The sequence below is a fragment of the Antechinus flavipes genome, chromosome 3, assembly GCF_016432865.1.
Source record: "Antechinus flavipes isolate AdamAnt ecotype Samford, QLD, Australia chromosome 3, AdamAnt_v2, whole genome shotgun sequence".
NCBI lineage: Eukaryota > Metazoa > Chordata > Mammalia > Dasyuromorphia > Dasyuridae > Antechinus > Antechinus flavipes.
Window position 1 is genome coordinate 17,009,866 of NC_067400.1, and position 27,859 is coordinate 17,037,724.

General features: G+C 45.6%; 2 protein-coding genes across 2 annotated transcripts in view; one reads left to right on the plus strand and one right to left on the minus strand.

Annotated features, from left to right (window-relative positions):
- GFM1 (G elongation factor mitochondrial 1) overlaps positions 1-27,290 on the plus strand; it is a 40,923-nt gene extending 13,633 nt beyond the window's left edge. Inside the window, exons 7-18 of the mRNA XM_051983089.1 lie at positions 1,295-1,449; positions 1,932-2,016; positions 2,459-2,596; positions 3,917-4,018; positions 4,887-4,943; positions 5,502-5,639; positions 6,093-6,175; positions 15,287-15,449; positions 16,605-16,749; positions 24,916-25,076; positions 25,818-25,871; positions 26,923-27,290. Coding sequence (XP_051839049.1) covers positions 1,295-1,449; positions 1,932-2,016; positions 2,459-2,596; positions 3,917-4,018; positions 4,887-4,943; positions 5,502-5,639; positions 6,093-6,175; positions 15,287-15,449; positions 16,605-16,749; positions 24,916-25,076; positions 25,818-25,871; positions 26,923-27,054 — 1,413 coding nt within the window. The 3' untranslated portion in view covers positions 27,055-27,290. The remainder of the gene's footprint in view (positions 1-1,294; positions 1,450-1,931; positions 2,017-2,458; positions 2,597-3,916; positions 4,019-4,886; positions 4,944-5,501; positions 5,640-6,092; positions 6,176-15,286; positions 15,450-16,604; positions 16,750-24,915; positions 25,077-25,817; positions 25,872-26,922) is intronic.
- On the minus strand, positions 6,212-12,238 carry LXN (latexin). Its single transcript, XM_051983090.1, has 6 exons — positions 12,009-12,238; positions 11,208-11,270; positions 9,870-10,044; positions 9,274-9,410; positions 6,775-6,840; positions 6,212-6,453 (listed from the first exon to the last, which is right to left on the minus strand). Exons 1-6 carry the CDS (start codon positions 12,135-12,137, stop codon positions 6,358-6,360), a joined length of 666 nt encoding a protein of 221 aa, XP_051839050.1. The 5' UTR covers positions 12,138-12,238; the 3' UTR covers positions 6,212-6,357.
- Positions 27,291-27,859: the final 569 nt, after the last annotated feature.

Here is a 27,859-nt window from a genome sequence, read left to right on the forward strand (position 1 = left end):
CTTGGCCATGGAATATTTTTCTTAGAGGCTTTGAACGTAGGAGCTTTGACTTTGTTATCATCATGTGACTGTGTTTTTTGATCTTCCTTGTCACCATAGTAGGTTTCTATGGTCAGTATCTTTTTCTCTTGTTTGATCATTTGTCTGGAATATTACTTGGCTTTTAACCTTTAACCTTTCCAGGCTGGAGAGTGTGATGTCCCAGGCTTCACGTTTTGTGCAGCTATTTTCAGCGATCCTTTTAGGGATCTGTACTATGAGCCAGCACTGCTACCCTGATCTGCATATGGGCAAAGTGACAGCATCCCGCCTCAGTGCCAACAAAGAGGCCCCTGAAATATTCTGACCAACTCTTTGGGTCCCCCCCCGCCCCTCCTCGCCATGGGCTATCTCCGGAAGCCACAGCTGTCTCTGCATGATCGCTGCTGCTGCCACTGCTGTTAATTCAATGACTCTCACAGCCCTCTCCTGGTTTGCTGGGGCTCCCCCAGCCCCAAACCTTTCCTGCCTAGTTGTCATTTGTGTCTCTGGGCAGAGAGGTCTGGAGATTGCCACCAATACCACAGATTCAGAGGCCCCACCACCTGCTTCTGGTTTCCTGGGGCTCAGGTTCTGTTGGGGTGGCCTGTGCCATACTTATGCTCCATTCCCACCCTGATGCCATAGATGCCTCCTGCAGACCTTCTGAGCCTCCTTCAGCTGGAAGATTGTTCCGCTCTGTCTTTTTGTGGGTTCTGATGCGTTAAAATTTGTTTAGAATCATTTTTTAAAGGTATTTGGGGGAAAGCTCATACTTGTCCTTCTGTTCATTCCACCATCTTGGCTCTTATGATTAACTTCCTTGTAGTTATTTTATCTTCTGTCTACATCTGTGGGTATCTCATCTTCCTCAATAGCGCAATGATAAGTGGTGGCCATTGTGACTCCGAGGAAATGCCGTGGTCTTATCTTTCTTTGTCAGGACTAAGACCTGTGTGTGGCCCATCATGGGAACGATGGATTGTGCAGTTTGGGTAGAGCAGAGTTGTGAAAGGGAATAAGGTACATCGAGGCTAAAAAGAGTTTGGAGCAAGAATTCATTGTTGGGCAGTGACCTTTCAGTTTTCCATTATGGCCTTAAGAAAAAGGGGGCAACTCTCCCAATTGCTATTGGTTTCTGTGCTATAAAATCTTGATTAAAAGCAATAAATACTAATTTATTCTTACTTATTGGGTTTTAGGCATAAAATATACTGTTTAAATGGAGCCAAACAGAAGTAACATTTAGATAAAATTTTATTTTTTGTCTTTTTAGCTTGCAATCCGAAGAGCAACCATTAACCGAGTGTTTACGCCTGTTTTTGTGGGAAGTGCTTTGAAGAACAAAGGGGTGCAGCCTCTTCTCGATGGTGTCCTGGCTTATCTTCCTAATCCCTCTGAGGTCCAGAACTATGCCATTCTCAATCAGGAGTAAGAGAGATGGGGATGCTTTCTGGTTGGGAGGGCATTTTCATTCTCTAAAGAGGGCCGGGATCCGGGGCTATGTATTGAAGGGGCTTCATTTTCCAGCGCACAAATTAATATTATCAGGAAATCTTGGGCAGTGGTTTTTGCATATAACTTGCAACAAAAAAAAAAATTTCTTGTTTTTCATACTTGTTCTAAGTAGAGAACATTGTTTTGTATGTTGTGAGTCTATTTCTCCTTCCTCTGGCATAGATTTTGTAAATAGGCTCTAGTGCTTAAAAGCTTTTCTACCTTCTTTATCTCCCCTGATTTGCCTAGCCTCTGGCTGGGCGCTGCTGCCTTATCCTAGTTACATTCATGTTGGCTGGGAGATGCGGCTCAGAGAGAGGGGAGCAGCCGCCCTCTGCCCCCAGCTGACAGGCTGCTAAGTGAGCTTGAGGGGCACTGTTGGTCCTACAGCTTCCCCCATTTTCACTTCTTTTAAGGGATACCGAAGAGAAACCCAAAGTCCTGATGAGCTCCCAAAGAGATGGTTCCCAACCTTTTGTTGGCTTGGCTTTTAAACTGGAGGTAGGCCATTATTTTATTTTTGCGGAATAACTCTGCTAATTAAGAATGGTGAAAGTAATTGCATGTCTTTTGGGGAGGGTTGAATTGGAAAAGATAATTTGTCCTTGATCATCTAGACAGTAGTTTACATACCACTTGGGTTTGTTTATTTTCTCCCTAAGCACGACTGGAATGGGCGTGGGCTAAACATTGTCTAAACAGTTCTTGTCAACTCATCCTAAAGACAAGATTTGAAGGAAATGGGGGGGGAAGGGGTCCTGTTTTGGAGTGCTGGAGAACTGCTGGGTGACTCCCTTAAGGTTCCCTGAGAAGAGTTACCTTCTTCTCTCCTGGGGGTTGATGAATCATGTACAAAAGGGTCAGTTGCTTACAAAGATAGGACATGTTCTGAATTGACCACGTGCTCTTCTTGTCTGCCTTCCCGTCCAATGTCCCTTTCCAGGCTGGCCGATTTGGACAGTTGACTTATGTGCGAAATTACCAGGGTGAGCTGAAGAAGGGCGACACCATTTATAACACCAGGACCAAGAAGAAGGTGCGAGTGCAGCGCCTTGTCCGAATGCACGCAGACATGATGGAGGCAAGTATCCGGCCCACTGCGGAGGCCAGACATTTCCTTCTCTCCTCTCCTTGGTATGTCTTTCCTGTCCTAAGAGCTAGTTTCCGTTTAATGGAAATCACTTACTCTGTCTTTGTTGTTTCTCCTTCCTACAGTTTCCCATGGTTCTGATTCAGTGTTTCCTAGCATCAGGAAAAGGCAGTCCCTGTAAAGAAGTGGTTCTCTGCCAGATGCTGCAAGCTGTATATAGCATAGTGCCACTTTATTTGCTTTGGGGATGCTCTATAGCAACATCTCAGGCCAAAGAGAAGGAACTCTTTCCTAGCACTTGGCCAAGCGATCAGCTCTGGGTCTCAGCAAGATTCTGTTGTAGCAGTAGGTGCATGAAAAACCCTTCTAAAGGGTTCTCAGGACCAAGAAGTTTCGTGCTCACTCATGTGTCCTAAAAATGCCATCGCGTTTTCCAGAAATGCTTGATCCCTTTTTTCCCTAGTGGATCTGGAATTTGGTTGGAGGTCTCCTACACCCAGGGTGTCTGGAGAGCAAAGGGCAGTTTCTGCCTCCTCCCACTCCCAGGTGCCAACATCTCTTTGCCCAGCCTGCCAAGTGGGTCAGAATTAGCGCCAGGCTGGGAAGGGGCTTTGGCTTGGGCTTTGCCCTCTCTACCCAGTGCAGTGAAGATGACGGAGCTTTCTCTGAGGTCCACAGTGCTGCTGTTCTGTTTGTTGGGCAGCAGAGGGCGTGGATGGTGGGAAGCAGGGCCGGGTGGGTGTGTGCCAGCTGTGTCATGGGCCCCAGCCAGTCTCGGGCTGCCCAGCAAGCAAGGAAAAAGGAGGCTCTCGTGAATGAAACGAACACATGTGGACAAAAGCCGGGAAGCTTAGCGGACACCAGCGTTTTGCTCTCGGATTTCCTGTGTTTTGGGGCCCCTTTACATCTGTTGAAAATTAAGGTTATTTTTAGGCACAATGGGCTTCATTCTCCTGCCTACACTCTTAGAACTTCCTTTGAAGTTATAGACTGAAAATAGCTATCTCACATGTCGTTATCTGATCGAAGGTGCACATGTGGGACTTTTCAACCCCCAAGAAATCATTACACGAAGTTTGGTGATATCAGGGTTACCGATTCTTTCATGGCTTGTCTCGGAGAGGGCGGTCTTAAATGAGACAGAAATGAGACTCAAGTGAAGGTGCTCTGGCTTGCTGCTCGTTGGCTGCCAGAAGTGTTGGGAGATGCACCCTAACTGGTCACTGTGTTTCTGTTAAACACTGTGCACTTCGTTTCGATATTTTTCATGTGTCACGTGCATATAACCTAGTATTCTTTTTCTTCATTTAGGATGTTGAAGAAGTTTATGCTGGAGACATCTTTGCATTATTCGGCATTGATTGTGCCAGCGGAGATACATTCACAAACAAAGACAGTATTGATCTTTCTATGGTACGTTTCATTGCTTCAAAGCAATTCTTTGCTTGACTTGGCAAAATCTGTGTTTTTATACAGTCCATTTAGTGATAAGACTCAGAAAAGCATTGTCTTTTTTGTTGAATCTCACCATCTTGGCCATATAGATACCAGAATTAACAACTTGTTTTCTCCTAACTACTAGAAAATAAGGATCCAATCTGGACACCTAGAGAGAGGCAGGATCCTGGATTTGGGGGCTTCTGGATTTCCTGCTCTCTCTTACAGATGAAGACAGTGGGAATTTTCCCTCACAGAATTGAGACTCCTTGAGGGAAAAAAGGCCTTTTACTTTTGTCTTCATGATTTTTCCTGCCACATATTAGGTGCCTGTTAAGCTGATTCTTGATTGCTAATCCCTTTGTTGGTAAATTAGCCCTTAAAATTTCCAAATTGGGATTTTTGTTTTGATTTGAAAATTTAAAATGATCACATGGGCATCAAACAAGAGAATCATAGAACTGAACCACCCCAGATTTTGCCCGTCTAGTTGCTGGAAGTGCTTATTGTGTGCCAAGTATTATACTAAACATTGTGAGTGAAAAGAAGGCAAATCTAAATGAGCAGCTGGTACTGTCGATAATAAAATCTAGGGGTTTGTACAGAATATCTTATTTAGAGACTGGCCATCATTTCCTCTAACCCTTCATTTTACATATAAGGAGACTGAGCTCCTACACTGGGAGTGGGGATTTCCCGCTAAGGTTCTTTAGCTGCTTCAGTGACAAGAATTTGGGAGAAAACCCACAAGAACTGTCCTTTATTCTTCCTAATTTGTGTTACTTTGTGTAATTCTCCAGTCTGTTCCAACCTAAACTAGAACTTATTTTTTAAACTCTCCTAGGAATCGATCCATGTTCCTGATCCTGTCATTTCTATATCAATGAAGCCTTCTAACAAGGTAGGCATTTTTTGGAAGTGTGCCCCATCCCCACTTAGGTCCAGCAGGGGAGAAGGCCCTTTATTCTTTGTTCTCAGTCATTCCTTCAGGGCTGTCCTCTAGCCGGGTAAGTGAGTAAAGGTAGAAGTTGTGATGTGCCTCCTTGGCAGGGCAGATTAAAGGGCAGCTGTTCTGCACCACCCATGTTAACCAAGGCTTTTGCTGGAGGCCTGGCATTTCTAAAAGGTGCAGGCCCTCTTGAGAAGGGGGCACTTTTGAATGCAATAGGAAAGAGTGAAGTTTAACCCAAACTTCAGGAGCCTCTTTCTCTGTGAAGGGACGGAAAAGCAGAAAACTCCCTCTCCTCTTAGAGATATCTAGACCATAAGATGTCCTCTTTCCCCAGAACTCTGAAGTTTCTTAAGGAAAAAATCCATGTCAGAGTAGACTTTTTTCTTTTTACTTAATTCGGTCTGCTTGGTCCCTGAAATTCAAGGATATTTGAGAACGAGATATAGAGTAACTCTTGTCTTTGGAACAACACAAATAATGTAACTCATTGCTTTTTACTTTGAAAAGAATGATCTAGATAAATTTTCAAAAGGCATCGCCCGGTTTACAAGAGAAGACCCCACATTTAGGATTCACTATGATCCTGAAAGCAAAGAGACAGTTGTCTCAGGAATGGGAGAATTACACTTGGAAATTTATGCTCAGGTAATGACCACTGTTCCCCTTCCCTCTGACCCCTGGCCAGGGACTGTCATTTTGTGTTTCATACCCTTACTTTTGTAGAGGACAAGATTTGAAATTGATCTCAAGGAGTCTAGTTGGGGGCTTTCTTGGCTAGGATGGGATTTCGCCGTTTTAGGGAGCTCCTTGTGACGTGCCATGGGGTGAAGGGTAGCATGTGGACCCAGGGCTCTGAACCTTGCCTCTCCTGACATCACAGACACTGCAGCAGTAAAAGGGGTGTGGGGGAGGTCTGCCAGCCCCTGGGCCTCATACAGGAGCCCAGTCCCCTCTTAGTCCTTAATCTGAAGTTGCCCTTCTGTGACTTGCTTTTCTATGGGTTTTCATTTTAGACCACATAAAAGTGATAGGAAATGGCTGGAGAGCAGATTCTGATGTTTACATCTCTTTCCCCTCCTATCTCTCCCTTTCCCCTAGAGGATGGAAAGAGAATATGGCTGCCCCTGTATCACTGGAAAGCCCAAAGTAGCCTTTAGAGAAAGCATCACTGAGCCTGTACCGTAAGTATAGTGTGCAATTAATCTAATAATTAGACGTGGGTTGGAGTGGTTTATTATGGAATCTATACAAATAGTACACAGCAGTCTGGACACTGATACATCTTGGGCAGAATTTGGTTCCCAAGCTCTGTAGAAGGATGAAGGACACAAGCAGGACAGGTGACTGCGTGTTCCTGCTCATTTCAGTGACGGCACACCTTGGTTTGGTGCGTATAGTTTTTTACTTTAACTCCATATTGGGGATGCCAGAGGACTTGCATTTGGCAGGGATCCATTTCCTAGGGAGGAAATATGTAGAGTTGTTTAAGATGTTTAAGGACATTTAGCATCTTGCTAAAAAGAAATTCAAGGTATCTTTTTGAGTTGTGCATTCGGTCAGTCAATAATCAATAAGGATTTTATGTGCCTGGTCTGTATGAAGTGGCAAAGTAATTTTGTCTTCGAGGATAGGGGAGGCAAAGGTGTCATGCTACATATGTACAGATCTCTGAGGGAAAGGCATTGGCAGCTAATCACACATGAAATGGATCTGTCAACAAGTTGTTATTTTGCCCAGTAAGACAGTTCCTGAGGCAGGGGGTATGGTGATATTACTTTACCTGTGATGATACAAAGTTATGAAGTAGGAAGGTATAGTCAAATTCGATAAAATCATCCTGTCTTATCTGTAACAAAAATTAAATTAAAAATTAATTTAAAACACTTTTCTTTAGGAAAAAAAAAATCTTTGAATGTAAAAGAAGTCAGGTTTCATTTTGAGATGCAGATCCCAAGATGGCTCAAAAGTGAATTGAATTCAGTAGGCAGTCTAGAATGATGGAAAAGAACTGGCTAATGAGTTCTACACAGCTCTGCTCTCACCTTAGCTGGGGGAGGGGAGGTATTAGGGCAAGGTAAGGCACCTCTTCAGGGTAGTTTCCCTGAGAGTGGGGGGACAAGATACCCCCACCGTCCCTTCCAGCCAGAGTTCATCCTCTGATTCCAACTTTGCTTGAACTGGTTTAATTAGCATGTTCAAAAAGCATCACTGTTTGCCCTTTGTGTTGTTAGTCTCCTCATTATTGTGACAGCTGCATAAGAATTGTTAAAAGACTAGTTTATTATTTAAGAACCTAGAGAGCATCCGTCATTATTCATGAAAGCAGAGCTCAAGGGATAATCAATTATTGAAATGAGTTATTTGTATTAAAGCAGCACATGTTTCTATGGAAAGCTTACTCTGGAAAATCTAGAAGTTGTGATAAACACAATGTGTATGTTTACAGGGTTTTCTAATTAAGAGCAGCTAATTAGACATTGGTTTATCTTGTGAGGAGAGCTTCTGGCTCTTTAAGACAACTAATGGAATTAGTTAGTTCCAATTAGAATTGGAATATTCCTCAACTCTTTCGGGAATATGGTGGTTTTATGGTGATTGCTGTTGTGATTGTCTTGAATACAAGCCATTCTGGTTTAAATGAGTTGCTGCAGAGGGCCTTCCTGGCTCTCATCATACAGTTCTGCTTCATGATCTTTTCTGTGCAGATCCTTAACGAATGGCAAACGGGAGATGGGGGTTTGCTTTTGTTTGGCTCTGCAGACACTGTTTTCTTTGGCTGTTAAGGGAATGCATCCAGTAGTCTGCTTGCCATAATAGTGAGACATTTTCTTGAAAAATTGGAATCTTTCTGTTAAGGTACTTGATGTGACTCCAAGTCCCAGTGTTGGTCCAGGCTCTCTTATAAAAAATACCTTATGGATGTGACAATCTGTAAAATTTCTCTTATTTTCTCTATGCCTTAATTAAATTCCCCCCCCCCCCCAGGGAAATAATATTTCGGGCATATGGGCAAAGGAAATTAAAGTTCTGAGTGTTAGGTTATTGCCCACGATGTGACATGGCCGAGTTTTGATAGAACAATTCTTATAATCTGGATTTAAGGGCCACTTAAAATTTGTCTGAGCCAATGGAGAAGAGTCTATTATAATTGGTCTCTTGTTGCAAAACAAATCAGCCAGGTGCAACAAGTTTAACTAAAAGGTTTTATTCCTACAATAGAAGTAAAACTTGAATGAAAGGGTAGGGAAAGGTGGGGGAGGGGATTATTTTCAGTCAGGAGATTTTTTCACCCTTTTTTCCTTCCCTTCAAATTGAACTACTTATAAAACAAACAAACAGATAATGGAACAGTCGTAACAGCACCTTGGGAAAGGTCTCAGTAGCAATGCTATCCAAGACTTATTAAAGAGAGCAGATACATTCCAACATTAAATTAAGAAAGACAGGTGCCAAACATGACCTGGGTAGTTTGGGAAGCACAATTTGGGAGAGCAATTTCAGTGTTTACTGGGTGGCTTTAATAACTTAAAAATGAAATCATGTAGAGTATGGAATTACTAATAAAAGTGAAAAGATCAAAATCATTAAGTGTTTGTGACTAAAAATTTGGAGCTGAAATTGCAAGAAATAAATGACTTAAAAGATCTATGTTCTCAGAAACATCTACTAGTCAATTTAATTTGTGATTAAGGAAAAATTGACTGTTGAGATGCCCTTGAAAGCTAACAGAAGATAAAAAAGCCACGTCCGTGATAGGTATATCTTTCATTGGTACGATGAAACATTGACAGCACGTATTTGTGTGTAAGGGATTGCATTATCATCTATCTCTAGTTGTCAAAAATATAGGATATTTTGGAGGGTTTTGAGCTGTTTTCTTTTGGATACATGAGACGTTCATTTGAGTATACAGTCTCGGAACACTGCTTTGCCTCTGCATGATTATTGGCAGCTAGTATCTATCCCCCAAGAAAATATATTGTGCCTTAACATTGCCATGCTGCCTCCTAAATTTTGTGTTCAGGAAATGCAAACTAAATTTCCTATCAGGCCGAAACAACTCTACATAATTAAGAACCAAAATGTGCTGCCAGTAATTTGATCATCTTATTTTAGAGCCAAATATTTCATGGTCTCTTATAACTGTTTGCTCCCTTTCATAGTGGATAGTTAAGCATTGATTTAAGGACACCAACATTTGCTGTATTGCTAATTTTATGGTCAGAATGGATCTTTGGTATTATCCCCAATGTCTGATGGTCCCAAAGTTGCTACTCACCACTTGCTTGACATTTTGTAAAAATGCCAAGTTATAGTTTGTTTTTTCAGTGGACTCCTGCCATATTATGTAACCACAGGCCACCAAGGCTAGGTGTCGAACTGGCTTCATTTCCGGAGCGATGTACCCCTTATTGTCTGTTGGGCGGAAGCATTTATATGGTGAAGGCGGCCATCATTTCATTGACATAGCAGCAAACAACTCACAATTCTAGATCAGAAGTTGAGATTTCTGGATTTTTGGAAACATAGGCTTCTCGGCAGGATAAAGTTAAAGGGTTTCCAAAATTACTCTTAAGCACCCCCTTGTTGTTTGACTTGGGTACCATTTGAACTAATGCCAGGCCTGCTGAGGGGGAGCTGGGGGATGATCCCCTGAGCAGCTAGAAAGGACATCTCCAGTCTCAGACTCCATCCCTGGCCTTCTCCCTTTCTGGCTGAAGGGCCCCTGCCTGGTTGCCTTGGGGTCCGCAGCTGTCCAGCGATGGTGGTGCTGAAGGGGCCTGCCCCACCCACCCAGTCTATATACAATGCCTATAGCTGCTGGCTCATGGGGCAAAGGTGACTCCATAAGATCTGTAGCCTTTTTACATGTACCTGGAATGTTCTTTGCTTCCAATGGTTTCTTCATGGATTTGAGCCTCTCATAAAATTTATTGTCTTCCTCATCTGTATTTTTACCAGCGTCCCCTTCAATCGTGAATTCCACTTCGGGTACAGTGCTCTGTCCAGCTGTGGGGTAAAATATTTGTGCTTGGCAGCACACTGTTTCCTGTCAAAAACATATTTGCATAAAATTCAGATTTTCTGGTGCTGACTTAGAATTCAAAATACTCTGCTTCTGTAATTATTCTGGGTGTCCCTTAATCAGGCTGACTGCCCCGCTGACAGAAGACTATTTAAACACCTTGATACGAGTGTATGGCTTTATACATACACACATTACATATATATTCATTTATATTTATAAGACACATATTAACTTCGTGTAGAATCCTCATAATCCATCCTGCATTGGAACACCCAACGTTTTAAATATGAATAGTAACCATTTGCAGAATCAGATATCAAAGGCAAATCACCCCCAGTGCCCTCCCTCCCTTTAAACATTAGCAAAGTGAGGTGCTAATGGTACCACGAGAAGGAAAATCAAACATTTAGCTCTTCCATCATTGTTTTATTATTGGCCTCTGAAAGTATCTCATCTCTCATCCCTTACCAGAGGGCAGCAGCGGATAAGCCCAGTTTAAAGGTGGTTGGTTGTCTAGCAACTCGGAGGTCTTTTATCATAATTCCTATCAGACCCTGTATCTCTGGCTCACATTTAACATCTTGTGCCAAAGGCAGAACTTAAATTCTGACTGCCTCCTATCAGTCTTTATCAGGGCAGTGGCCCAAACATCTGTTTCCTTGCCATATTAATACATTTTCATTAAGCCTGTTTAATGTGGTACCATCTTTGCTATTACTGAAATACGTTGGTCCAACAGTATTTGGCCATTTTGTAACTCGTAGATATCTGGAAGATTATTCCCCTCCCCCCATCCCCTTTGCAGCCTCTTGCAAATCAGAACAGGAATGAGGAAAGCAATTTGAAAAACAATTATAATGGAAAAACCAAATTCCTTCAAGGTATTTCCAGTAAAGCCGGACAGTTCTATTGTATCCGGAAGATCGGATTGACCATGGTCATGCTGTTCTTGAAATGGAAACCAAAGGGAAATTGATGGCTTGTTGTTTTCTATATAACGCAGCAAAAATGCCCATTTCCCATTGGGCCTTTGCAGACCACAAAGCTCCAATATGGGTAATATTTAGGAGGCAAGGATTTCACCTTGTCTTTAAAACTAGTCACCCCGAATAGCAACCTTAGGTTCGGGTCAAAGATTATTTTAGGTGTTACAACTCAATGACGTTAAAACATTGGTTACTTACATTCTTGACGATTTCGTGCAAAAAAAGTTTCAGGCGGTACTTATGGCCACTTCCCGGGATGTCCTGAATTAACAATGTAAAGAGAAGGCCAGTCTTACTCTGGCGTTTGGGGAGGGAGATTTGTCCGGGGGCGGGGAACCAAGGGAAAGGGTAAAGGGGTGTTAAATGTCTATGTAAATACCCCTTAGGACAGCCCGGATGCAAAACTGAAGAACAGAACCGGTAACTACGCGCCAGGCTGTGTTCCGTACCTAAAGGGCAACCCACTGCTCGGTTTTTCAAATGATTTGCCAGGTCTTAGTGAGGGAGCCTGGGCCAGCTAAGCGGGGCTCTTCCGGCGCCCTTGCTGTGGCCCTCTAGCAGAGCTGACTCTCCCCGGGGCTCCGTGAGCCGATCCACTTTGGGGCCACTCTGCCGGCTCGGCCTGGGAGCCTAAGTATTCCCACCGCCCGGGCTGCGGAAAATGCTGTCAGCTCCCGGGCGCCCCGGCCGGCCCCTGCCCCTGGGGGCTGCCCACCTAGCCGGGGGCCGGGCATTTCCTCGGGCGCCCGGCATTTCCTCGGGCGCCCTCCTGCCCCCCCTCCCCGGGGTGCCCTCCTGCCATTTGAATCGCAGCTGTGGGAATTCTCCGGAGAAAGGGGGCTGGGGTGGGAGGAGGCTCGTGGGGGACCCCGGCCCTCCGGCCGCCGCCCGCCCTCCCTTCACCTGCTGCTCCAATGAATTAATTCCACGAGCCGAGCTGGAAAGCGGGGCTGCGGGGTGGGAACGCGGGGGCCGCCCCGGCCGGGGTAGGACACTCACCTCCAGGCTGGCCTGTAAGACCTCCCCACCCAGGTACACCTTGTGCGGGGTCCCCTGATGGTAGTTGATGTAGCTCGCGATCACATTGCCCGCCCGCCTTGCGGGGTAATGCGCCGGGTCGATTTCCATCGCTGGCGGGGGCAGCGACTCCGGAGGGTGACTGAGGGACGGAGGAGAGACGATGTGGAGACTCGGAGAAGCGCCGAGCCTTTGGCTGCCGGGCGGCGGGGGCGGGGGCTTCTGGGCGGGGGGCGGGCCCGCCTTCCTCCTCCCCCTCCTTCCTTATTCTCCTCCTACCCTCCTCGTCTTTCTCTCCTTTCCCTCCTCCTCCCTTCCTTCTCTTCCTCTTTCCCTCCTCCCGCCCCTTTCCCTCCTCCTGGAAGGCAGGAAGCTGAGGACCGTGGCCGCCGCTCCCTCTGCCCTCGGGGCTCTCCTGCTCGGCCTGGCTTCCTGTGGCTGCGGGTGTCTCCCGGAGTCGAGGGCTGGGCCCTGGGCGGGGGAGGGCGGGACCCTGCCCTTTGCCTCCCCAGCCCAGCTCTTTCCTTGCAACCTGTTAGAGCCCCTGGGGAAGCGGTTGGGATCCTTTGCTTCTTTCCCACCCAAGTAAGCTCGCACCCCAACCCAGCCCGGGAGCTATCTCGCAGTCAGTGGCTTGTGGGTTTCCCAGCCCGCGCCTCGGGGAGGGCCCTGACTTGGGGTTTGCAGCTCCAGTGATTTACTTAGCTCGTCTACACAGAAAAGTCTCCAGATGATAGCTCCTGCCCCAGTCTCTCCAACACCAGCCCTTGGTATCCACGGGCTTCCCTGCCTGTATGTCCCCGCGTATCTCGGCTGTCATCCCAAGCGGAATTCAGTTCAAAGTCATTTCCCAAGCTTCTCAGCATCAAAACGTTGCTGCGCCTGGGGCTCGCCCCTGCCCTGAGGGCTTTTTCCGAAATCTGGAGTTGAGTAGCCTACACAGATAGGGGAGGGAGGAGGGGGGCGTCAGGTAGCTGCTAAGGGGGTGCAGGATTGGCTTCTGGGAGAAAGGAACCTTGAAGAAAAGTGGCATTCGGAGGAAACCAGAATTTGAGAGTTAAAAGGGACTGATGCAACCACTAAAAGTGGAGTCCAACCCACGGGCCAGGAAGGAGTCTTCCCTGTGACTGAGTCACGTCTGACTGGTGTCCAGCCTCTGCTGGGAGGGCCAAAGGTCGCCCATTTCACTCTTGAGGAGCACTCATGGTCAGGGAGTTTTTCCTGTCGTTCATGTGCCTCTTTATGGGAACCAGCCTGGTCCCTCCCTCCCTTGGGATGCCTGAAGATAGCTGTCACATCCAACAGAGTCTCCTCTTCAACCATTCAAGGCCCGTCCTTCCCTATGCTGGTTGTCCTCTCCTGGAGGCTCATCGGTGCCCTTAAATCATGGCAGCCAGAATGGAAGGCGATCCTCCGGAGGGACAAGAGCAGATTCCAGTCAAACCCTCACCGCCCTGTCCCTTCGGGACCCTCCTCATGCAGCTCCCACTGGGGGCGGCCTCATCAGTCACTCAAGTTTAGCTCAGAATGGGCATTTTTAGCACAGAAGTTCTCTAGCCAAGCTTTCTGCTGTTTTATGCTTGTGAAATTGTATTTTTTGTTCCCTCTGTTCAGTGCTTCACATTTAACCCTAATGCGTCTCATGTTAGATTAAGCAGTAACTGCCAGGAGCCTTTTGGATCCTTTGAATCGCAGTTTCTTTCTCCTCCCAGTTTGATATCATCTGCAGATCTGGTGATCTCGCCCTCTGCACCTTGTCCAATTCATGATAAAATGATGAAATAACAGCAGATCCCCTGGGTACTCCAGTGGGAACTTCCCACCAAGCATAAAATGAAGTGCTTTGTCAAGTAATGGAGCTTTCTGGGTATGGTGGATAGAATATCCCCCCCTTGGAGTCAGGAAGATCTGAATTCAAATCATGCCTCAGATACTTAACACTTCCTGGCTGTGTGACCTTGCATGATTGTCTTGGCCCCTCCCCCCAAAAAATAAATAAATGATGGTGCTTTGGTACAGCTCCAGATAAGCAATATCTCTAGAATTTCCCTGATAAAGCAGTTTTGTAAAGTCCCTTACAAAAGGAAGGTCACTGGGCCAGGAACTGGGCCTGAGGAATCCAGAACCACCATTTTCTTTTCCTTGATGAGCCATCTAGAATTTTCTGAAGAATTGAAGCTAAGTCAGTGGCCTAGGATTTGTAAATTGGGGTCAGCCTGTGTCCTCCAGGCCTTCAGAACCTTTCTGCTTCTCCGCCTTTTGGAGCGGAGGATGAGTGGGGAGAGCATCGAGGCAGGCAGCTGCCTGCTGCGGTCCAGGTGAGGGCCGAGGCGACGTTGGTGAGCAATGTCGTGGAGGTAGAAACGGTAGGTCAGTGACACGTGGTACCAGGGATCGTGAGAGAGAGGAGGGCAAGGGGACACCGGGGTCAGGGTGCTTGGCAGTTATGGGGAAAGGGGGGAGATTTGGGGTTGTTCTCCGGAGCTGTTTTAGTTCTACCCTTTCCAAAGGCGCTTCTTTGGGGCAGAACAGACGGTAGTAAAATGTGAATTGAGCAACTCTCTTCCTGCTGTGCTGGCTGTTGACATCATCCCATCCACCCCAAGCTGCAGGCCTCGCCCTTCTTGGGTTTTCCTCTTCTCAGTGGAGCTGTAAAAGACAAGGATGACTCCTTCTGCTTGTCAGCGTTCCAGGCCAGCTGCAGCCCCTTGGGAGCTTCAGCAGCCCAGCCCTGTGTTTCCAGGACCAGGCCACACTCTTCCAGTTACCCAGTGGCCCTCTGGTCTTGCTTCTCTATTCTCCCATTACAGCCCCCAGTAGGTTAGTCACCGGGTCACCACACGCCCGTCTTAAGGTACCTCTTGTTTTATATTGTTTTCCTTTCTTTCTTTATAAACTTCATTTTTGAGAGTTTCTGACTCACTTGGGCTGACTTGTGTAAAATGTTAGTCCAAGGACCCTTTTTTATTTTCTGATGGAGAGAGAGAGAGATGTGGACATTTCCTTAATTTAAAACAAAAAATGCTGTGGAGGAACAGCTAAGAGGAGTGAATGGGGCTGGGGCTGCCCCAGAGGCACCGAAAGGTATTAGAGGAAAACTGAGCACCTGGGCCGATTCTCTGTGGAGGATCCATGGGAAATCATCGCCAGGAATCGCCCTTGAGGAGCAGAGGGAGAAGGGAGTGGCCATATTATCTTGGGGACCATTAAAATACGAAATAATACGGCCATTTTTGTGCCTCTCTCTACTTCATTTACAGGTTCGATTTTACTCATAAGAGACAATCTGGTGGTGCTGGCCAGTATGGAAAGGTGATAGGCGTCTTAGAACCTCTAGAACCTGAGAACTACACCAAGCTGGAATTTGTAGATAACACATATGGGACAAATATCCCAAAGCAGTTTATTCCTGCCATAGAAAAGGTGAGAAAATTCATTTTGGTTTGTTAAAACACTGGCCTGACTAACTTGACTTAACATCTTACTTCTTTCCTCTCTAACTTATTTGCCTTAATTATAGTTTTCTTCTTAAAGCTGACCTTTCCACTTCTCATTTGATTTAAGGAATTTCTGTTCTTTAATTGTGTGGCCATGTGACCAATAAATTCATGCCTTTTTGAGGTTAGGAAGAGATTTTACTTTCTTACTGATCATAAGCTTTACCTCTCTGATAATAGCTTGAATGTGTTTAGTTGGTTGCAAATATGTCCTAGTAAAACAGTTTTTAAAAATTGAAATTTTTCCTTCTATCTTGAGAGAGAAACATTATGTATGTTTAGTCTCATGGACTTTTGCTGATTTGTTGCTTCAGGGTAGAATTTAAAGTTGCAAGTGATTTTTATTTCTTATTTAATTTCAAAGTTTCTCTCCCCTCTTAAAATGAGAGGTTCCTTGCTGACAGGCTGTAATTTAGGGAACAGAGGTAACACTCCTGGATTTCTCATTTTGCCTACTTTCTTCTGTGTCCTTTGTAATCCTTCCATTGTTATTTATTCAGTAGCTTGCCTCAAGTAGGCAAAAAAAATTTTTAATTACTTGGAATTGAAATTTAAAAAGCTTAATAGAAATATACTTTTGTTACGGCTCTAAGGAAATGGCAGGTTAACGTTATCATCTGCCCCACTTTAGCCCTTATTGATGTTATAGACCATTTCAAGGCATGATCTATTACTCTTGGCATGATACTCAAGGGATTGGGATCTATAGAGAGAACTCAGTTTTGATGGAGGTTTTGTAATAGTATGTGAAATGGCTTCATTTCTCTCTCCCTTGTTTTCCTCATTGGGAAATCATAATAATGTTCTCTTACGATGGGCTGCAAAAATGAAGTAATTACTGTTAAGGGAAGGCGCCAAAGATGGCAGCCCTTTTTCTTTTCATATTGCTGCAATACCTGTGTAATAGAGCTATAAAATATTATCTCATTCATTATTCACTTGCAGTCTTATGTCCGAGTAATGTTCTTCACTCAGCTTTCAAACCCTTGAGTGTTTGGGGTTCTTGGCAGGGTTATGAGTCAGTGTGGAGGCTGTATGTCCACCTCTACCCCTACACACACCCTTCTGCCATTTTTTTCAGGGGTTCTTGGATGCTTGTCAGAAAGGCCCCCTCTCAGGGCACCGGATATCTGGGGTGCGGTTCATTGTAGAAGATGGAGCACACCATATGGTGGATTCTAATGAAATCGCTTTCATTCGAGCTGGGGAAGGTGCACTGAAGCAAGGTAGGATTGATCTGTCGAATCATGTGCTTTTTGTAGGCCGTCGCGGGTGGAGAGAGAGGGTTGAGTCCTAGTGGAAAACAGCAAAGCCCCAGATCTCTCAACTCATCTAGATGTTTCTTGCCTTTGACAACAAAAAAATGTTTGATAAATCTGTCACCTGTGCCTTTAGAATACAAGGCAAGAAGAGCCAGAACTTCAAAAAAGCATCTTTCATATAAATTACCAACGGTCATGTTCTAATTTTTAAGTGATTTATGTACAGGGCAGGAGCTAGATGGTGACTCCCTGAGTGGACTTCTTTACACACGTGGCAATAGAAATTTGTTGTTTTTTATTTAGAAAAGAAGCAGTTGGAACTTCCTTTATAGTAAGGTAGAAATCAGCCACCTCTCATGCATAGAGTCATTGACATGGAAACCCTCAATTGCCCAGATTGTTTTTCTGTAGCGGATGTTTATGAAAGAAAGAAATGACAAGAAAGGCACCCGAGAGTTATCAGAAGCAGCAGCCGTATGCGTTTGTTCCTGATGACTCTTCTGGGCGCATTCTGGCTGGTCACTGCTCTCAGGCCCCCCGGGCCTCCTACTGTCCTCTGATCCAGGCAAGGCTGACGGCACCTTCGGGTCCGAATCCGCTGCTCACAGGAGTGGTGTTGTCTAAGAAAACACCTGCGTCCTTTTCAAGTGAACTCTGCCTTCCTTCTGGAATCCCAGGAGCTCCACTGAATTGCTTCGTCTTAGCTGCAGTTCCTCTTTCTAGCCTCTTGAGGTCTTCTGGGATCCCAATTTTGCCATTTGGGTTCATTTCCTCAGCTTCGCATCCCCTGCAGCTTAATAAGCATTTCTCGGTGGCTTGATCAGTGTTGACCAGAATTGGGCTGATGAATCCCTGGTTCACTTCACTAGAGGCCATTAGGTGAGCTCAGTGCATTGATCCCTCCCCTTTTGCTTAGGCTATGGAACATTCCAGATCTACAGAACTACCACGGTCCAACTTTTCCAAAAAGATATGACAGGGCTTTGGTCAAGTGTCATGTTTGTCATGTATGTGATGTTTGTGGCTTTTCTTTGTAACTCTGTCCAGTAACCCTGTTTAAAAAGGAGATGAGAGGGAGTTTGGCGTGATTCTTTTTTAAGACATCCTGTTTTGAAGTGATTATTGCTTTTTTTCTGAGTGTTATAAACACGGTTTTTAAGAAATCAGTTTATTGGAGGCAGCTAGGTGGCGCAGTGGATGGACTGAAGTCAGGACCTGAGTTCAAATCTGGTCTCAGACACTTAATACTTCTTAGCTATATTCCTAGTATGGCCCTGCGCAAGTCACATAATCCCAATTCCCTCAGTCAAAAAAAAAATCCATTTATTTTCATTTAACAAACATTTATTCTCTCTCTATGCTCATTGGGAGAAAAATCAAAACAACAACAACAACAAAAACTTGTAAAAAATATGAAATGCCTGCATGATGGCCGTGTCTTAAAAAGTCTCAGTCTGCCCTGTCTGGAAACGTGTGTGTGATGTGTCATTGTGAGTCCCCGGATTTGTGGTCAGCCATTGCAAGATGAAAGAACCTAAGCCTTTCAGAATTATTTCCTTTCCAATAATGTCATCGTTCATCTTTGCCTGCTTTGCTCCGAATCCGTTCTTCCTGGTCTTCCGGGCTTCTCTGAAATCGTCTCTTTTGTCATTTCTTAAGGCACAGTAGCATTCCATTCCCTTCCCATTCCGGGATTTCGTTAGTCATTCTTCCTTGCGGGCGCCTCCTTGATCACCAATTCTTTGCCACTACAAGAAGGATTTGAAGGCTGCGAACTTAAAATAAATGGCAGGTCTTGGTTTAAGAGCATCCAGCTCATCTTTCCCTCTTAAAAAATTGAAGCTGAAATCTTAGATATTCTAGAAAGCATTCGCAACCAAGACAGGCAGTAGCCCAAGGCCTTTTGCTGATAGGAAACCTGGAAATATTCACATTAATAGAACAAAGAAATGCTTTGTACATTTTATTTATTATAAATACCAGATTTCAAGGACTGTATGATATTCGAGCAACGTTTAACGTAGGTGGATTTAGTTTTCACAAATTTTCTTTAGTAAATCCAAAGCTGTGATTCAAGCATCGGCCCTTTACCTGAGAGCAATGTGTCGAAAACAAATTACTTTTTTTTAAATGAAAATTGTGCACCACTCAATTATTATTAGCTAAAAATTGATTCCTTATAGGAAAGGGATTACATAAACATCTAGCTGCGTTATATTTAAAGTTTTTTTTAGGCCTTCTCCTTTTAAGGAAAGCACAGAAGAATAAATAGGAGGTAAGGCTCGGACTTGTGGTGCAGCTTCTTATCAGCTCAGACTTAGAGCCTTGCCTAGAATAGTGATAGCAAACTCTTGCTGAATAGTGATTTAGAAGGCCACAAATCCACATTATATTTTATTTATTTTGTTAAACATTTCCAAGAGTTTTTGTATGTTTAACTCCCTGACCTAGACTTGTCCAGGGTCACCCAAATAGCTATTTGTCAGGAAGGACTTGAATCGAGGAGGTGTCCCTGGCTTCACTCCCAGCTCCATCCGCTACTCCCCCCTGAATAAATATGTTGGAAAAAAAGTCCCCAAGTAGCCATCAACATTAACTATGAACCGTTTGAGGAGGATCATTTCTGGATCATTAAAATCTCTGTGCAGGCAAGCACATCTACACATACAGATCCTCACACGTACGTGTACACATCCATATGTCTACGTGTCTAGACAGTCACCCCACAAATGGAGCGCTTGTGAAGAGCCCCCATATAAGTGGTTCGAGCAGACGGAGGCCCGCACACAAAGTCCATCTTAAATGTCTTTTTCTTCACCTTTTCCTCTCATTTTAAACTTGCTCATTCAGAATGGCTGTTTTCTTCCTCCTCTCCCCTGCTTAGTCACTGAGAGATGATCACTGTTCTAGGGGAAAAGAAAATAACTCAAAAACCCAATGCGAAAATTCCAGTTCTTCCAGTTTCCTCACTACCCATCTCCTACTCAATACTTAGAGCTAAAATACTGGTCACTACATGTCAGTACTAATTCTACCTTATCTCCTTCAGAGATGATATTTTATTGCTGTAGATGGGAAAATATTAGAGAAAAATCTTTTCATAGTTATTCTTTACCTCAAACACACGGTTTCACAGTGACGACAAACACAAATTCATCTGCTTACATTTTCTTTTCCGTTTTTTTTAAATAATATATTTGTACTTGTTTTGTACAAATATTTCCCAATTGTATATTAAAAATTTTTTTAAAACATTAATTTCTTAACATTTTTAATTCTAGGCATTCCCTCCTTGTGGCCACCTCTTGGCTTCCTGGCTGCCTTTATGTCCCAAATAAAATCCCGTCTGTCACAGGCTCTTCCAGGCCCTCTTAATTCTGGCACCTCTTCTCTCTCCCTCATTCCCTATTTATCTAGTAGAGAGCTTGCTTTGTGCATATCGGATTGCTTGGTATCCTCCTTCTTTTGGATTGTATCTTCAGAATACTGCCACAGGCACACAGTAGGCACTTAATAAATGTTTGTTGTTTGATTGACTAGTTGACTCATGCAGATTATGCTGTTTTTCTCACCTGGTGTTTACCCCATCACACAAAGAGCCCTCTAGAGCAGCTAGGCTGAGCTCTGGGCCAGTACTTGTCCAGGGAGCACTTTGACCTTCTGGGTTTCCCTGGAATTAAGTCAGGCCCTCCGCTGCCATCCCACAGGATTCTCCACTGCAGCCTTTGGCTTGAAGATGTCTCTGCTGCGCCCGTGTCCTGGCAATGTCAGGCGGGCCATTGGCTCCCTTCTCGATGGCTGCCAACTGGCGGTTACAGATCGGAACCTTGTAGTGGAGCTGACTAGAGAAGGCTCAAAGTGAGAGGGAGGACAGAGGGAGAGGGGAAGGGCACTGGGGAACTGTGCCATTCTCCCAAGGCGTTGGAGTTCTTCATCTGCTTAAAACACGTCCATATTGAATCAAACCAAACCCCAGCTGTTTTTAGAGCCAGGGAAAGCCGGTCATGTGGCTTTCATTCCTCCGTCTGCAGCAGATCAGGCTCACAAGCTGGCCTTTATTCATCCTCATCCTCCTGTCTGGGTTTAGAACTCAGTCCTCTAAGGGATCATCAAAGAGAACCTGGGAGTCTGACATGGCCTTTCACATTGAAGGCCTTTGAAAAAATACTGTAAAAGTCCCTTGTTTGGACTAAATGGGGCTCTGCTTGGGCAGAGGGCTCTGAATTAGAGAACGGTTTCAAGAATTTTGGCTCGATGCTTCAGAACACAAGCACAATTGGGCTGGCAGATTGTGGCTGGTGACGTGCTTTCCTGCTTGTGAATGAAGTTGTTTGAAGGGACTGGGCGGCTCTGAAGGCCCTTCTGCACTCCGGAGGACGCCAGCCTATGACCCTTAAGGTTGGCCAGGAGTTCTTAACCTGGGGATCATCTCTTTAACCTTGAGCAGATTTCAGGGAACTTGTGATGGTGGATGGGGGAAAGGGCTGTCTTTGTTTTCGTCCTCCCAAACAGAAATTTAGCAAGAAGACTGGGGGACCCGGTCTGGCTACAAAGAAAGGAAAATTAACTTGGTCCCAGCTGACATGTGCCTCATTGTACAGCCCAAGACTGAGAGGTTGGAGGCAGGCTTCACCCGCATGATTGTTTGTTTGCCTTGGTCAGAAAGAATGCCTTCCAGTGTTGTTTTCCTTAATGCTTTTGATTTTTGCATTGATGTTATCTCCCTTAACCTTAATGCCTGCCTGCAGCTAGCAAGTAGTGGATAGAGCTCCAGGCCTGCAGTTCGGAAGGTTTGAGTCCAGCCTCCCTCACTCACTAGCTTTATGACCCTCAGCAAATCACGTTACCTCTGTGCTCCTCAGTTTCCATAACTGTAAAACGAGGATAATAAATAGCACCTACTTTCCAAGTTGGGTGTGACAATCAAATGATATGATACTTGTAAAATCCTTAGCCCGATGTGTGGTAGGCACTAAGTGCTGAATAAATGCTTATTGTCTCCCCTATTTTCTCCCTTTTCCCCCAAAGAAGGAAATTTAGCATGAAGGAACTGAAATTCCTTCCATTGTTAAAAGAACCACTTGAGAAGAGATCTGTAACCTTGTCAGATTTAGGCAGACCAGCCTTGCTAACTAGCACAAAGACCATTTTCAGAATGATCCCAAAGGTCCCATTAGAGTCCAATCAACCACCTTAAATGGACTTCTGTTACAGCAGCGGATGCATTTAATTTGAGGTATGTTTAAGCCTCCAAAGTGACTTATGGAAGGGAACAGAGTTAGGAAGAAGAAAAGTGAAAAAAGTTGGATTATCCAAGGCAGTCTCAATAAATGTTAGATAGAAAATACCATCTGCATCCAGAAAAACAAAACCAAAAACATATGCTTCATGATTAACAATTTATTATGTTGAATAATTAAAGTATTTGTTTGTAAGGTAAAACAAAAAAAGAAAAAAGTTGGATTATTTAGCTTAAAAAGGGAAAACCCATATAAAACTGTGCATAACCTTTGACCCCACATTGCCATTACTCGGTCTGTAGCCCAAGGAAATCATAAAGGAGGGAAAAGGAATCACATGTGCAAAAATGCTTGTGGCCGCTCTTTTTGTGGTGGCAAAGAATTGGAAAATGAGTGTTCGCCCATCAGTCAGGGAGTGGGTGAATAAGTCCTGGTTTTTGAAGGTAATGGATGGAATATTCTCTTAAAAAATGATGAACAAACTGATTTTAGAAAAAGCCTGGAGAGATTTGTACGAACCGGTGCCGAGTATAACAAGCAGAACCAGGAAAACATTGTACACGGTAACAATAAGAATATGCAGTGATTAACCATGCAAGACTTGGGTCTTCTAAGTTCAGTCATCAAAGACAATCCCAGTGAACTCTGGACAGAAAGTGTTGTCTGTATCCAGAAGAGAACAAAGGAGATTGAATGTAAATCAACACGTGTGATTTTTCCCTTTTGTTCTAATTTTTCTCTCCCAACATGATTCATAAAGAAATGTGTATTAAAAATGTTTTTTTTTTTTTAAGAAGGGAAAACTCAAAGGTGTGATTTAGTTACTGCAGCAGGGACAGAAGAACAATTGTTGTCCATGTCTAACGAGAATTGGTGTAATGGGCTGAGGCTTGAGTTGATGCACTGAGGTCCCAAGCATGTGAGGCTAAATAGTAATTGGACCATACTCTATTAATATATAAGCTTGGAGAAAGAATGGCCCCCGCCCACTCTTTGTGCAAGTCCTGATGTGTTGTATAGGAAATGACGATTTTGGTGGATGGAGGCAGGGGACTGAAAAGGGAAGCGGAAAGAGAGGCTGCTGGCTGGCATCTTGTCACAGCTGTTCGCATTGCTATCGCAACCGCCCTTCATCTCAGATCCCCCCCTACTAGCTGGCTTCCTGTCTCAGCTGCTCACATTGCTATCGCAATCCTTCCTGCCCATATTGCTATTGCAGTCCTTCTTACCCATATTGCTATCGCAAACCCCCACCCCACCCCCCCACCTCTACTGAGAATAAAGATTGAAGATTTTTCCCTTAGCCTGAATTCCTGACTCCGGCTGATTTTAAATACGTGGTCATCACATTTGGCGCCCAATGTGGGGCTGAAGCTGCCTCAGATTCACCCTACCCTTGAGCCTCACTTAAGTCTCCATGCCCTGTGGGGATATGATCATTAATCTGTTTTTTGTCTTCCTCCTTTATGGCTTCCCCATTTGGCTATTCCTAGAGTTGTTTCCTTTTCTTCTAGAACTTATACAGTATCTTAAGGCCAACTGTATCATATTGTATAAATAGAATGCCTCGATGGAAATTGAATGCGGACCGTTTTCATTGTTATATGCGGAGAGCTGTTGACCAACCAATGCCCAGTTATCTGGAGAGATTTGCTCTTCCTCTAAGAACCAAGGGGAGGTGCATTTTAATGTACCCAGAAGTGTAGCTGCCTGTTCCCAAGTTACAAGTAGCCCTTGATCTTCTATCAGCTTAAGCAGGCTTTCTATAGCACCACTCCTGGGTGGGGCTGGGGGTGAGGGGGTTGGGGTGGGGGATGGAGAATCTTTACCTAGGAACTGTCCCATTTCAGTCAAAAAAGGTTACTTGTTTAGTCTATTATACTCACCTAAGTTCCTGGTCACTGGAAACTTCTTCAGTGAAAGTAGGGTCCTTGGGCCCCACGTTGGGCGCCAAATGTGATGACCGCATATTTAAATCAGCCGGAGTCAGGAATTTAGGTTAAGGGAAAAATCTTCAATCTTTATTCTCAGTAGAGGTAAGGGGGGGATTGCGATAGCAATATGGGCAGCTGCGACAGGAAGCCAGCTAGCAGAGGGAGATCGGAGCTGAAAGGCCGTTGCAATGGCAATGTGAGCAGCTGTGACAAGACGCCAGCCAGCAGTCTCTCCTTCCCCTTCCCCTTCCCTTTCCACTCCCCTGCCTCCACCCATCAAAATCGTCATATCCTATACAACACATCAGGACTTGCACAGAGAGTGGGCGGGGGCCATTCTTTCTCCAAGCTTATATATTAATAGAGTATGGTCCAATTACTATTTAGCCTCATGTGCTTGGGACCTCAGTGCAGCAACTCAAGCCTTAGCCCATTACAAATTGGAAAAGAAAAAATGGATTTAAATTGAAGCAAGAATGATTTCATTTAGATAAAAGGAAGAACTTTGTGATGACATGATTAAAACTGAACCCCTAAGGGTCTGGCACAGTGAGCTGTCCCACGTGGGCTCCTGGTTCTTATCCCAGGGTGGTCTGGGCAATCTCATACCTGGAGACGGGACTTGGGGACTGGGCTCGGTGACTTTGGGGAGGTCTAGTTCTTTGTCCCTGGGTCCCACCATGGGAGGACTAAGCGTCTGTGCTTGGAAAGATTGCTCAGGTCAGAAGGAAGCCCCAGTTACCTGGTGTCTCCTTTGGGGAGACCAGCCCCGGGGAGAAGTGTGTCCAGATGGAATGTTGCAGTCTGCAGAACCATCTGGGGCCCCGGCCTCCAGGCTGGGCTAGTGGAAGTGAGTCGGGGCAGACGCATCCGTTCCCTCTGCTGTCGCGGCAGACGCTGGCACACGCTCGTGCCCTCTGTGCCCGTGGGTGCTAAGTCTGGCTTCTGTTCCCCAGCCCTGGCAAACACCACTCTGTGCATCCTGGAGCCCGTGATGTCGGTGGAGGTGGTAGCTCCCAACGAGTTTCAGAGCAGCGTGATTGCTGGGATTAACCGCCGCCACGGAGTGATCACAGGCCAGGACGGCGCCGAGGACTGCTTCACTTTGTACGCAGATGTAAGTGCCGGCGGGACCCCGGGGAGGCAGAGTCCGTGGGAGCCCTGAGATCCATGGCAGTGACGGGCTCACACAGACCTTCTCTGGCCTTGTGTCCATGGGGGAGACCTTGTGGCAGGGGCTGGGAGCTAAGAGGCAGCGGGCTTGGGGCCTGCAGGGAGCTTGGGATCCTGGGAGTCTGGACCCGGAACGGCCTCCAGGCCGTGGAAGCATCTCCCAACTTGGGTGTGTTTGTCCAGCTGCTTCCCTGGGAGGTGGGCCTTGGGATTAACTGAGTGATGACCGCTTCTTCTGCCCCTGCCTTTCTCTCACCCTTGTTTATCAGGGGTTCTTCCCAGGGATCCTCTGAGGAGAGGAAAGGGCTCTGGCCTCCCCAGAGGCCTTTTGAGGGGAAGAGAGAGTTCAGACCTCCCCAGGGACCCACTGAGGAGAGGAGAGAGCTCTGGCCTCCCTAGAGGCCGCTCCAGCCCTGGCTGAACCAGGAGGTCAGAGGGGAGAGGCACAACACTGTGGGAGGCCTGATCTCCTCGGTCCCATGGAGCCAAATAGCAAATATACGAGTCTGGCCAGATGGGCTTCAAGTCAGCGGGGGTTATGCCCAGAAAGTTGTTTGGGGGTGGGGGGGTTCTGGCTTTTTTTCTCTGATGCTGACGTTTCCCCCAGAGGTGAATGGGAGCGCTTTTTCTGTGTTCGATGTTTTTCTGGAAGCCAGACTGAAACCTTCCCTGCCTTGCCTTTCAGGTGCCGCTAAATGAAATGTTTGGCTACGCTACGGAACTGAGGTCGTGCACCGAGGTAAGCTAGGCCGCCCACCCCAGGAGGCCCAGGAAAGCGCCTGCGCCAGCGTACTTGGGGAGTTCTCTTCCCTGCTGTCTTACAGAGAAAAGGAAAATGGATTGTTCTATGTCCATCCTTTCACTTAAAACTCCTAGAAGCTTTCTCTGCTCTCACGGCATCCACAGCCTCTCCTCTCACCCCCGCCCCCCACGCTGTTAGTGCTGCCCCCAATTGCCTGCATGTTTTATATTTAATTACGGTATTTCCTCTGATAAATGTAAGCGCCCGGGGAAAGGACTGCTCGTTCTCACTTTGTGCCGGCACACAACAAGCACATAAATGCATGCTTGGTTATTGGGTAACAGACCTTGTAAGGATTAGATTTAGGGAACCAAAATGAGATTAGGGTTTCTGGGGGTCAGGAAGTTAAATGATAAGGTCTAGTGGCAGATTCGGGGTTCAGGGAACCAAATGGAGAGGTTTGACTCCCCTGCACCCCCTTGGGATTCGGTGCAAGGGTAGGGAGTTTGGGGACTCCCTTCTAGCAGTGCAAAGGTTTAAAGAAATTTACAGACCCCTAGCTTGATAAAAGAGGTTTATTATGGGGATTGGAAGTCAGGTTAGAAATCCTGACAGAGAGGCATAAAGTCTGGTTAGGGAAATAGGTGAGGGTAAAGAGAGGGTGGCACTGGGAAGAGTACTCCAGTGGGCAGAGGCTCCTTGGCGTGCCAAGCATGGCATAGCATGGAATGTTTGGAACCTCTGCAAAGAGAAGGTTTTAGTTTGGCTCTTTTATGGCTACAAGCTGAAGGGGGCCCGTGGTGGGAGTCCCAAGTTGGCTCCTCACTGGGTTTCAGCCTGAGCTAGAATCCGAATTGAATTCAGTGAGTTTCAGGACTGAGTCGACCCCTTCGGGGCGGGATCCCTCACTGAGGCAGAGTTGAAGGAGATTTTCTCCTTTAAGGATTTTCAGAGTTTCAAGGTCCCCTCTTCAACCTCACTTTTGCCTGACTTTCCATGACAATCGTAATAAGTCCAGGGTGACCTTGTGCTCTTTTCCATCCTGCAGGGAAAAGGCGAATATACAATGGAGTACGCCCGCTACCAGCAGTGCTTGCCCGCCACCCAGGAGGAGCTCATCCACAAGTACCTGGAAGCTACGGGCCAGCTCCCTGCGAAGAAGGGAAAAGCCAAGAGCTGATTTTCTCCCCTGAGCGGGGCAACAAACTTGGTTTGGATTCCCTCTCCAGTCTCCTGCGTTCCTCTGAAGGCTGGATTCCAGGGGAGTGGATTTAGGCCGAGGAGAATAGGATGTGAGCGGATTTCCTCTCTTTTTATTCAGAAGTAACCAAAAGTTAATATATGTATAATGCCCTACGGCCATGGAGTCCTTTTTTTTAGTCTTGTAATAGATGTCTATTAAAAACGTTTATACTATTCTGAACAATATTTATTTGAGGGGTTACCATATTGGACTGGGGGTCTTTTCTTACCAAAGGCTGTCAATTAGAGGGAAATCCTGATGTCTGCATGCCCAGTGAACAAATGTTTTTGATTGTTGAAAAGGATAGAGGTGCTTTTTCAGGCTTGGGTCCTGGCTTCAGGAAATTGATGTATTGGCCTGAATTTCTCGCTCTAAAGGGTTTAGGGCCCTGTGTTTGTTGCTCTGGCAGCTCTCTCACAGCTGTCTGATTCTAGGAGGGCAGAGGACATTCTGCTAGGCCCTTATGTAAGGAGTGTTTCCTACCTAGATTAGTCAGAAGGTGCTCGGCAGCACCACGGACAGCTCTCGACCCCAGTCTGCTGCTTGGAAGGGTGATTGGTTGGAGCTTGGGTTTATGAGCATTCTGGGTGGCATCATGGCCTATTGTTCTAGACTCTATCTCGTGTAGCAGAAGAGTTTGTCTTGCCTTAGAACCCTCGGTTTCAGAGAGGCCTTTTATCCTGCCTTCTGAGATGTGTCACAGCACGTTATTGTCTTCCCTCTTACAAAGATGGTTTCTGTT